At 36.0% G+C, this 12,254-nt stretch overlaps 1 protein-coding gene across 4 annotated transcripts in view; it reads right to left on the bottom strand.

Moving 5' to 3' along the window:
- Positions 1–371: 371 nt before the first annotated feature.
- Positions 372–12,254, bottom strand: part of GTF3C3 (general transcription factor IIIC subunit 3) — a 30,508-nt gene continuing 18,625 nt past the window's right edge. For 2 of the 4 annotated variants that reach the window (XM_019939224.3, XM_019939226.3), the window contains exons 13-18: positions 12,068–12,203; positions 10,008–10,245; positions 9,239–9,429; positions 5,077–5,201; positions 3,185–3,337; positions 372–1,789 (exon numbers count right to left, since the gene is read on the bottom strand). In XM_019939224.3, the coding sequence (XP_019794783.1) occupies positions 1,667–1,789; positions 3,185–3,337; positions 5,077–5,201; positions 9,239–9,429; positions 10,008–10,245; positions 12,068–12,203 (966 nt within the window). In that variant the 3' untranslated portion in view covers positions 372–1,666. The remainder of the gene's footprint in view (positions 1,790–3,184; positions 3,338–5,076; positions 5,202–9,238; positions 9,430–10,007; positions 10,246–12,067; positions 12,204–12,254) is intronic. The other 2 variants (XM_019939225.3, XM_019939227.3) reach the window with 2 other exon arrangements.

Genomic DNA, 12,254 nt, shown 5'->3' with positions numbered 1-12,254 from the left:
CAGGTGATTCTCCGACAGAATCAGAGTTAATGTAACTAAAATATCCTGCACTGTACTTAGAACACAGTAGCATAGTAAAAACACTCAGCAAATGGTAGTTATGATTTTAAATGTTAAACAAACTCATGCAATTATCAGCTTTTTTTTCTTAGAAGACTGCTAGAGAGATTTATTGTGTCCTCCAAGGCTATTCAGCAGATACTGGAGTTACAGCACAGTGAGTTTAATTCAAGAGAGAAATTCTGAACACAGAGTACTCAACTCCACAGGATTCCAAGACACAAATCTACCTGATCACTCTATCACAGTCGGCTTTATTATTACCTGCAAATGGCATGAAATAAAATATATATATAAGCATATGAAACAACTTTAATTACAAAAATAAAGTTTATTTAAATTCTATATATACACACACATACACACAGAGTGCACCATACATTTACTTATTACATACAAATTCTGCTTCTCAACTACAAAGTTATGTATACAGTGTAAACAGTGGTAAGAATTCCTAAAAAGCCCCCACTGTACTTCTTTCATCCTACGTCTCATACTTGTTTTCCTCCCACAGTTGGACTGGGTCTTATAATCCACATGTACATTTATTATAGTATTTGTTTCCCCCTAAAAAGAAACTCTAAAAAGCTCTTATTAAACCAAGTATATCTAACAAGTACTGTTATCTTAGATCCAAGAATATGTAATATTTGAGATAAGTAAAAGGTTTTTATCTGTTTCGACTTCATCAGTAACACCTTATTCCATATATACAATTCCCTAGTCTTCCTATTACACTCCTAGTGATCTTGAAATGAAAACCAGGTCATGGCTATTGAACCTAGTCACCTTTTCTTTTTTTCTTTTTTCTTTTGGTCAGAAAGCCAAACATTGATAATGCATTTTTGTATTTCCCTCAGAGCAGTTTGCTATGAATTAAGCCCAGCCTCCCAGCTCTCAGTCTTTATGGCTAAGATACACGCAGGTGAAAAGTAAAAGATTAACTCCATTACTTGTCTTCCTACCACATAACCATTTAAAATAAGTTTGCAAGGAACTAAGTGAATTACATAACTGTGCTGACGTAAGAGTCCCAATCTTTCCTCTACTAAGCAACCTCCTTTTCTATGTATTTGAAAAACTAATGGCAATAGTAACAGGGCACTAAGAAATGGATGACTGACAACAATGATATATGTAGAAATGTAGCAAACATTTCTTTCAAATAAATATATGCTCAAGGTCTGTATTTAAAGAACTGTATTGAGAGGTAATATCTTTCTCACTACTGTATTCCAAACACCTATCACAGTGCCTGGAACATAGTAGGTGTTTAATATACAGTATTAAATACACAAATGAATAAATGGTGTGAAAAAAATAGTGTATTCAACTCTATGCTGGTTCAATGGCTAATACTGTCCATTTCAGTTTGGGGGACAACTTACCAAAAAATGGTAACGGAAAATGACAGACCAATATAAAATTCTTGCAGGAATGATAATTTTGCATATCTACCAAAAAATTATTATCATATATTAAAAATGAGATACACGGATAATTCTGAAATTATCATGTCCATTTTTGGGTTAATAATAAGCCCTGAGACAGAAAATACTGGTCCATGCACAGCAGCTGCCCAAGCTGCTTACCCAGCTGAGGGGCTTTATATAGAACAATAAGTATATAAAAGCTTCTGAGCCATTCCAATATTCCCGCTGTTCTGATATATGAGAGACAAATTGTAGGCAATATCTCTTCGTAAGTCTAACTGGTCAACTTCCATACCCTAGGGGGAAAAAATATATGAATGAGTTATATTTCAAACTGACAACCAGGACAATTTTATGGCAAATAAATAGTTTTGTAAGTGTTCAAAAAACTATTAAAATTCATAATACTAAAAAAAAATTATAAAACTAGACATATATCTTGGATTTAAATTTTTATTAGGTAATGCTGATTCAGTTAATTGTTACAGTAACTGTATCATCAAATATTTTTAAATGTGTAACCAATAAGTTAAAGAAAAAAGTTTCATCCGCAAGACATGGCAGAATGAACTGTAGATGAATTTGGATTTAAGAGTAAAAAAGTGAAACCATAAAAGAAAAATACCGTTGAAAAATACAATATAATCTTGGGTAGGAAAGGCCCTTCTAAGTATAACAGCAAAAGTAGAAACTATAAAGAGAAAGACTGATATGACTTCATAAAAAATGTAAAACTTCTGCATGCAAAAAAAAAAAAATCATAAAACAAATGACCAGATGGGAAAAAAATACCTGTACTATATAACAGAAAGGCATATAAAGAATAGGTCTAGGAGGGCATACACCAAATTGATTATAATGATTACCTTATGAGTGTTATTATCTTTTTTTCTACTTAAATAACAAAGCAATGAACTCAATGGAATAGATTAGGTCTATGTTCCTAATCTTCCCCATGCAAAATTTTGTAGTCAACTGAAAAAACATCTGCAACAATGAAAAATGATACCTATAAAGCTTAAGGAGCAATACATAAAGTACTTATGAAATGAAGAACACAAAAGTGTATGTATTTCATCAGCATAACTGTAAGAATATGTATTCATTTGCTTAACGGCTAAAGTTGAACAAGGGTAATAGAAAACAGTTGTGAGGGAATGTGGGGATTATGAGTGCAACTTAAAAAAATTAACTGTGAAAACATACTTTCCTTCAGAAATTAAAAATCAGGCTTTAAATACAGACTATCATAGTATTGGCAACACTTCACCCTACATTACATTATCTTAAACAAAACTGCATTTATATTGGTCTTTCATTTTTATAAAGAAGTATGTTAGTTACACTTTTGAACTTGGAAATGAATAATGGCTACATTACTCAATATTCAGGCTTCCTGTCTACCATCTCACACCTGTTAACCACAGGGGCTATCTTAGGATAACTGAAATGGCCATAACCAGAAGTCATATATGGCCACATGGTTGCTGATCAGGTCATTAAGGCCAGGATATCAAAGAATTACTTGTTGCTGAACATAATTAAATAAGTGCATTCAATAAAGGGAAAATATATTTTAATATATAAGCTACAATTAATTTCACTGTCTGGACCACTACACTGAGCTAACTGTACTTATCTACAGATGAAATGAGGTGACTCCTCAGTTTTTAGAGTAAATCATACAATACCTCTACCATGAATGGAGGGAGCTCCAGGGCCTTCTGATAATAGTGGATTGCAAGGTGAATCAGCCCCAGTTGGTGAAGGCCACGGCCCAAATTGTAGAATGATTCCTGGCAAGGCCCACGTAGACTGAGGTATCGATTAAGAAAGGAAAAGCCCTACCAAAAAGAAAAAGATAAATAATTCAATCGTTCACTCGTTTCACAGTATGTGCCAGGTACAGGAATACAAACCTTCTTTTTCAGAAAGACAGTGCCACCCTAAAAGAATATATGCCTGTGGTGTAGTGTCATATCACAATATAGTCAATATCTCTTCTGAAGGTGTAGAAGAGAGATTTTTTTAAACTAAAGACAAAAGAATTCATAGAAAACAAAGCCAAGTGTTACAACTAGCTGTTAAAGATCTGTAATCTATAAGCACACAGAATATATATTTTTATGGTTTCAAGTTGGCTTTTGTGGCATTAGAGGCCAGTAAAATTTTAGGTTTGAGATACATGTCTAAAAGCTTGACAAAAATATAAAATCCAAGCCCTTACAGTGACAATTCAGAAAGTTTCATCCTCATGAGCAAACTCACTTGAGCATATCTAACCTTTCTGGGTAAATGGTACCCTTTATATACCTCTCAGAACCTTAATAACCTCTTAACCTTAAAAAACTTGCTTTTTTTTCCCTCTGAAAACTTCTGACTCAATAGTTTTATGGAGAAACTGATTATTTCAGAGCCTAACTGTAATGATGCAGGCTCCCTGTGTGTCACAGTGTCCAAAAAGCAACTTGCTTCTTCACTTCTTTTTGTATTCACTTTCCCCTTTAATGCAGCTTCAACTTTTATCATGCACGGAAAGCTTCAAGTTGCAAGGTGCAAGTATCTGATGTAAGTAATTAAATAAATATATTACCTGAGTTAAGAGTAAGTCAACTAATTTGTACGTACAGAAAATAAAATGCAAATTTCCTGGGTGATCTGCTATGTAATAAATGGTCACAAATTTTCCTTCATAAATTAATAATAAAAATTAAGGAATTCTTTAGAATTAATACATTCTAGGAATAAAAATTATGCTCAGTAAACAAATCATACTTTCTGCACAATAAATGAACCCATTTGAGTACATGAATATGACCTCTACTCCACTGAAAAACATGGTTCTCTGTTAAGTAACAGCAGACAATCTCAGAAATATCTTATCTTCTTATTTAAAAATGAGAAATTTAAAGACAAAAATCTGAGAGAGAACGTTTTCTTTCCTTTCCTAACTACTTAAAAAACAGGTATATACATGCATCAAATATATAAACATAAAAATTGAAATAGAAGCAAAAGTGTTGAGGATACAGGGGTGTACAAGACAGATAAGATCTCTGATCTCTTGGAGTTTATATTTTTACTAGAGGAGACAAGTTATGTAAAAAAGTAAACAAGAAAACAAAAAGGTAATTTCAAACTGCTTTACGAACTAAAAAGACTTTAAAAGAGCACATTGTGGTGATGATGTAAGGAAACAGTCACACAGGCACGTATTCATACCTTATTGTATGTATATATTATTATATTTTTTAAATTAATTAAAAAATCTTAAGGACCTAGAAGGCTGGAAGCCTCTGAGGCTCCAGAATATAAGGAAGTCTGCACAGGGTTCCTTAAGATTCTGCCTGTGTCGTCTTCATTTATGATCTGGCTGTGCACCCTTTTCTACATGGTTGCATAAGTCTTAGCCAGGAGTAGCCCTAGATGTTGGTCCATGAGTGCTGAACACAGGGATAGGTGTTGGGTACTCCCAACATGTGCGCTAAGCAGGTGCTACTTTTGAAGCAGAGTAACAAAAGCATTAAGTATATTCATTTTTAAAGAACATAAAATCAAGTAATGAGGAATCCAAATGAATTACCTGCACAATAAGAGCATGTCTCTTTAATACATACTTCTGAGATGCCATGTGAATAAAGGTTAGGCCTATACAGAGGCTGTAGAGAGGTTCATGGGGATGGCTGCGAAAGGCCTGCACATACTGTCCTGAAAAATGAACAGTGATGTCAGATGGTGGGACAAAAACATAGTTCCTTATTTCTTCAACACTTACTCTAATATATTTTAAGGTAAACAAACGTCACTGTTACTTTAACATATGCAAGGAGTACATTCTAAAATATCAACCAGCGACCTCCCTGGTGGCACAGTGGTTAAGAATCTGCCTGCCAATGCAGGGGACGCGGATTTGAGCCCTGGTCTGGGTAGATCCCGCATGTGGCGGAGAACTAGGCCTGTGCACCATAACTACTGAGCCTGTGCTCTAGACCCCCTGAGCCACAACTACTGAGCCCGTGTGCCACAACTACTGAAGCCTGCGCGCCTAGATCCCATGCTCAACAACAAAGAGAAGCCAACGCAATAAGAAGTCCGCACACTGCAGTGAAGAGCAATTCCTGCTTGCCGCAACTAGAGAAGGCCTGCGCGCAGCAACGAAGATCCAACACGGGCAAAAATTAATTAATTAAAATTTAAAAATATCAACCAGGTGCACATTAATTTGAATTTTAAAATAATATATAACATATAACAAAATTAGAAGGATTTACCCATGAGTATATCCTGACCATGAAGATTAAATATGAGTATAAAAGTAACTTTTTTAAGGTACAGTTAAGACATTTCCATGTAGAACAGTACTTCCAAAATAAACAATGTATCAATTGTGATCATAAATATATCTTATGACCTTAAATCTTTTTAAAGCCAATGGGGGAATATGTCTTTTGGTGAATTCTTTCATAAAATTAATTGAGACCTATCTTATAAATTCAAATGTGATGGATCATGGAGGTGAGAAAAAGAAACATAGTTTTGTTTTGTTTTTTAGGTTATGGGTATTATTTTCCCAAACACAGCAACTACTTTGTTTTTCCTGAGAAGAGCTAAATGTATCTAATAATAAAATAAGAATTCATGGTTTTGTGAATTCCATGTATTCTATATATATAATTGTCTCATATCAAATGCCTAACTGTATGAGACAGAGGAATTTAAGCAAATTTTTCTTATAAATGTATGATCTCTAGTTTATCATATAGATAAGAAAACTTCTATTCCAGAAGGCACAGCACTGTAAAATCTCTTTAGCAGCACAGATGGTAGCCTGCCGTTTGGACTTCCTATTTTTGTGTAGTGTAAAAGTTTCTAAATATAGGAAAATAAAATAAAATCTCTATTTTATATTTTCTTAATATTAAACTAACAATTCCAAAAAAACATACACAATGAAGGAAAGTTTCAGTGTCTGATGTTCAAGATTACTGGCTGAACAACTATAAAAACAGCAGCCATACACAAAGAAACATGAAAGTATTAAACAGCCAAAATCACAGTATATTCAGAAGTGAACTTGGCAACACTAGCTTTCAGGCAGCAGGAGATACATGTCTCACCTAAACTTTTGGTTAGGTATTTTTCTACTTGTGTGCTCCTGATTCCTTATTACAGAAATTTCCTATAAATGATTAAATTTTCCCTGAGTTTAATTAGAATTAGTAAGAGCTACGTAAATAAATCTTAATATAAAGACTTGTCTCCCACCAGTCAGAATGACCATCATCAAAAAAGTCTACAAACAATAAATGCTGAAGAGGGTGTGGAGAAAAGGGAACCCTCCTACACTCTTGGTGGGAATGTAAATTGGTGCAGCCACTATGTAGAACAATAAGGAGATTCCTTAAAAAACTAAAAATAGAACTACCATATGATCCAGCAATCCCGCTCCCGGGCACGTATCTGGAGAAAACCATGTTTGGAAAGATACATGCACCCTAACGTTCATTGCAGCGCTGTTTACAATAGCCAAGACACGGAAGCAACCTGAATGTCCACTGACAGATGAATGGATAAAGATGTGGTACATATCAATGGAATATTACTCAGCCTTTAAAAAGAATGAAATAATGCCATTTGCAGCAACATGGATGGACCTAGAGATTATCATACTAAGTAAGTCAGACACAGAAAGACAAATATCATATGATATTGCTTATATGTGGAATCTAAAAAAAAAAAAATACAAATGAACGTATTTACAAAACAGAAACAGACTCACAGACTTTGAAAACAAACTTAGGGTACCAAAGCAGAAATTGAGACTTTGGGATTGACATATACACACTACTATATTTGAAACAGATACCCAACATGGACCTACTGTATAGCACAGGGAACTCTACTCAATATTCTGTAATAGGGGACTTCCCTGGTGGTCCAGTGGTAAAGAATCCGCCTTCCAATGCAGGGAACGTGGGTTCGATCCCTGGTCAGGGTACTAAGATCCCACACATGCTGTGCGGCAAATAAGCCCATGCGCCACAACCACTGGGCTCGCACACCTCAACGAGAGAGCCTGTGTGCCACAAACTACAGAGCCCACATGCCCTGGAGCCTATGCACCACAACTAGAGAGAAGCCCGCACACCACAACGCAGAGCCCATGTGCCGCAGCTAAGACTGAATGCAGCCAAAAAAAGAAAAAAGAAAAATAAATAAATAAAACAAAGAAATATTTTTTTAAAAAATTCTGTAATAACCTAAATGGGAAAAAAATTTGAAAAAGAAGAGATATATGTATATGTAAATAAGTAAGTAAATAAATAAATAAAAGGAAAAAAAAAAAAGACTTGTCTCCTAAAGCAGGCATCCCCAACCCGTCCATGGCCTGTTAGGACCCGGGCCACACAGCAGGAGGTGAGCGGCAGGCGAGCAAGTGAAGCTTCATCTGTATTTACAGCCACTCCCCATCGCTCCCATTGCTGCCTGAGCTCCATCTCCTGTCAAATCAGTGGCAGCATTAGATTCTCATAGGAGCGCGAACCCTACTGTGAACTGTGCATGCGAGGGGTCTAGGTTGCATGCTCCTTATGAGAATATAATCGCTGATGATCTGAGGTGGAGCTGAGGTAGTGATGCTAGCGCTGGGGAGCGGCTGCAAATACTGATTATCATTAGCAGAGAGGTTTGACTACACAGAGACCATAATAAATCAACTGATGCAGACTCATATCAAAACCCTATCAGTGAGTGGCGAGCAAAAACAAGCTCAGGGTTCCCACTGATTCTGCATTATGGTGATTTGTATAATTACTTCATTATACATCACAATGTAATAATGATAGAAATAAAGTGCACAATAAATGTAATGTACTGGAATCATCCCAAATCATCCCCACCCCCACCCCCCTCCACCCAACCCCACCCCTGGTCTGTGGGAAAACTGTCTTCTATGAAACTGGTCCCTGGTGCCAAAAAGGTTCGGGACCACAGTCCTAAAGGAGTGAACTATCAGCAAATCTTAAGTTCCTCTTTGTTACTATAGCAAATTAAAATCAGGTAGCAAAGCACCCATAATTAATGAAAATTATTTTGAGAACGAACAAGCCTCAGCAGGGAGAGTTGTTGAGCTTTAAAGACCTATTTTCGGACTTCCCTGGTGGCGCAGTGGTTCAGAATCCACCTGCCAATGCAGGCGACACAGGTTTGAGTCCTGGTCCGGGAAGATCCCACGTGCCGCAGAGCAACTAAGCCCGTGTGCCACAACTACCGAGCCTGTACTCTAGAGCCTGTGAGCCACAGCTACTGAGCCCGCATGCCACAACTACTGAAGCCTGTGCTCCACAACAAAGAAAAGCCACTGCAATGAGAAACCCATGCACCGCAACGAAGAGCAGTCCCCGTTTGCTGCAACTAGAGAAAGCCCACATGCAGCAACGAAGACCCAACACAGCCAAAATTAATTAATTAAAAAAACCATTCAAAAAAACAAAGTCCTACTTTAAAAACCTACTTTAATCTTTTGAAACCAAAGCATCATAAGAAAAATAAATATTAATTATTATAGTTACTGAGAACACTTATAGCCACTTACTATATGTGCCAGGCATTATTTTAAGTACTTTATATTAACTCATTTAATTTCCACAATAATCTACAGGGTAGGTAAAATTATTATCTCCATTTCAGAGATAAAGAAACCAAGGCAGAGGGAAAGAGACAAAGTCATATGCCAGGACACTCACCAAGTGCATGCTTAAAACTACCAGATACGAATGCATTGTGTCCATTCAAGACACACAGGGCATGATTATCTGGGTTTTTCAGCATTAAACGGAGACAAAAGCGGTGATGTCGTACATCTTGGGAATGCATGGTAACTTGATTGAAAATGTTCCAGAGCTGGGGTTTATTGACATTTTCCATTACCATTATCCTAAAATTGCAGAAAGAGGGTGAGGGTAAAAAATAATGTAAAAAGAAAAATCTTCCTGATTTTTAAGATTGAAACCTTTCAGTGGTGTCCCACCAACACTGAAATGCACCGCCCCCAACAAGGGGGATGTAGTGCTTCTACATCTTGTTTCTGCTTTTCAACAAAACTTTTAAACCACAAAACAGAATCAAGAGGTTTAAGTTTCACCTTCTCTCTCCCAGCCCACTCTCATAGCTGCAGAACAATGAACACTGCATAATAATAATGTATATCAGACATTGTTAAAAGGTGTTACATATGACAACTCACTTAACTCTCACAGTAATCCTATAAGGTGGTAATATTATGATGCCTGTTTTATCACAATAAATGGGGAGACTGAGGCACAAGAGGTTAAGTAAATGAGAATGCATGCTCTCATATACTGCTTCTGAGAATCATCAATGAACAAATTAATCTGTAAGTGACAAGAGTTGAAATAAAACAGCTTATTAAATCCTGGACATGAGAAACTACGTCAAAGTAAATATACATGCTCCATCAAAGAATCTAATTAAAATAAGTTATTGGAAAATCACCTGATATAGTTATATGCCTTTCTGAAATTTTTGTCCAGAATTGCAGCAGAGAGACCAAAGTATTCTAGCTCTTTGCGTTTTGGCCTGTCCTCATAAAATGAGTAATATTCCAATGAAGAATCCACAAGTAACTCAGCCTCCTGAAATCGGGATAGGTCACATAAGGAGTATATGGCCTTCAAAAGAAGGTTCCACCAGTCATCTTTTGTCAAAACACTCGTGAGTACAGCAAATATTGCTAAAATGAGACCAATGAAAATCAGTTAGGACACTGCACTTCCAGAAATAGGAGTATTAGAAAGAAAATTCACATGACCAATTTTATGGTTAAATTTAATAACCATGGCCCTATGGGACTCAATTCTTGCCAACATTCTTCTGACAATGATGAGAAGGAGGGAGCTGCTTGTTTCCACTCCCTCAACATGACCCCCCCTCTGCTCTGCCTGCCTAACAACCTGCAGTCCTAGGTAATTCTCATTTCTGATTGTAAAGTCCAGCTATTTCATTTGTGTTTCTCAGTGCTAGCTAGAATATATGCTCCTCCAGAGCGAGTGTGCTTTCCATGATTGAGGTCAGATATGGGATTCTACACCTACAAGGCATTCAAATATTTGCTAAGCAAAGGACTTCAAATTCATACTTAACAAATCTTCTCTTATTTGTCTGTAAGAAACCTCCCTTTATAGCCCTTGAAAAATACCAAAAGCCATAAAATTTTTTTTACTGTCTTTGATCCAGTAATTCTCTTCCTGGGAATCTATCCTAAACAACTAGTCAGAAATATGGATAAATCTATAGGCATGAGGATGCTCACTATGGTATTATTTAGAAAAGAAAATTGTCAAAAGCAACCATATAATCAAAAAATAATATGGAAATGATTAAATTATGGAACTGCTATCCAATGGAATATTACACACTCCTTAAATATAACAGCTACAAAGAGAACAGAACACGAGAAAATGTTGAGTGAAAAAAATCAGTACAAAGATGCATGTAACATAAAGAGCAGTAGATAATCCTACCATGATGCACTGGTGTAATGTGATCCCCACCATGATGAAACTAACTGACAAAACAAAAACCTTATGAGCTTAAGAAAAACCAACAATGGACCTGAAATGAGGAAATACTGAAAGAGAAAACAGCCTGGGTCAGATACAGAGAAAAATATGTTAAGGAAACAGTCCAAAATAATGTGTGCAGAGGCAGAAGCCACTGGGATAAGCCCAGAATCAATAAACTGGAGAGATGGCAGGGCTCTGAGGCTAGATTGTGAGCAGTTGAGCCCACCCTCCTATCCTCTGACTCTCTTCCCCCGCGACATCTTGCTTATGTCCTTATATTGTGCTTAACAGAGATTCAGCTCTTCTGGATTCCAAAACCCTGTCCATACCCTGTCTAAAACCCTGTCCATACTGCCATGTCAGTAAACAATGATTTAATTAGTATCTGTGGACCTGATTAACAATGAAAAAATTTTCTGCTAGATTGATATCTCTAGTTTATAGCCTAGGTCTCTTCCAAAGTTCTCTGACTAATAACCTCACCCAACATACTTGATCCTTTTTCAGCTAAAAATAGATGGCTTGCAAAGTCACATGACTTGAGATTGGGTCAAAGCAACTTATTTTCAGACTTTTTATGACTATTGCTACATTTGTCAAAAATAAGTTTAACAGAGAATGGAATATATGTAATTGAAGTGACTAGACAAAGCAATCTGTATTATCATCTAATCATCACAAATTTCTTAAAATAGGGTATATTTTCCTCTTAAAAAGTCAAAATTAAAAGATTGTTTTAGTTTTTTCACAGAAGGATCTAAGCAGATGCCTGCCTTTTAATTTTTTTAAACTGAAGTATTTATGTATAGCCTTTCTTTCTTTTTTAAAAACACCAAAAGAGTTTATTTTACCTGAGGGATCTAGATTAGAAAATATCATTTTATTCAAAAAGGGTATATTTTCAATTAGATTATTGTCAAGTATTACTTCATGAGTTTTTTTTTCCAACTCAGCCAAGTTTTGTGCAACAAAGCAAATGAAGGTAATTACCTTTTGCATCACAATTTGCTGACTCTTGGTCATTGTTGTCTGATATTTTGTCTCTTGACACTTTAATAAGGTAGAGATGCCTCTCTCCAGATTTGGAACTAGATATCAAACAGACTTGGGCTCTATTCATTGCTACCTGAATTAAAGATGATAAATGAGATTTTTTAGTCACATAATTTTTTAGAGA

The sequence above is a fragment of the Tursiops truncatus genome, chromosome 7, assembly GCF_011762595.2.
Source record: "Tursiops truncatus isolate mTurTru1 chromosome 7, mTurTru1.mat.Y, whole genome shotgun sequence".
Classification (NCBI taxonomy): Eukaryota; Metazoa; Chordata; class Mammalia; order Artiodactyla; family Delphinidae; genus Tursiops; species Tursiops truncatus.
The sequence above is the reverse complement of the archived record's forward strand: the minus strand, read 5'-3'. Positions and strand labels throughout refer to the sequence as shown.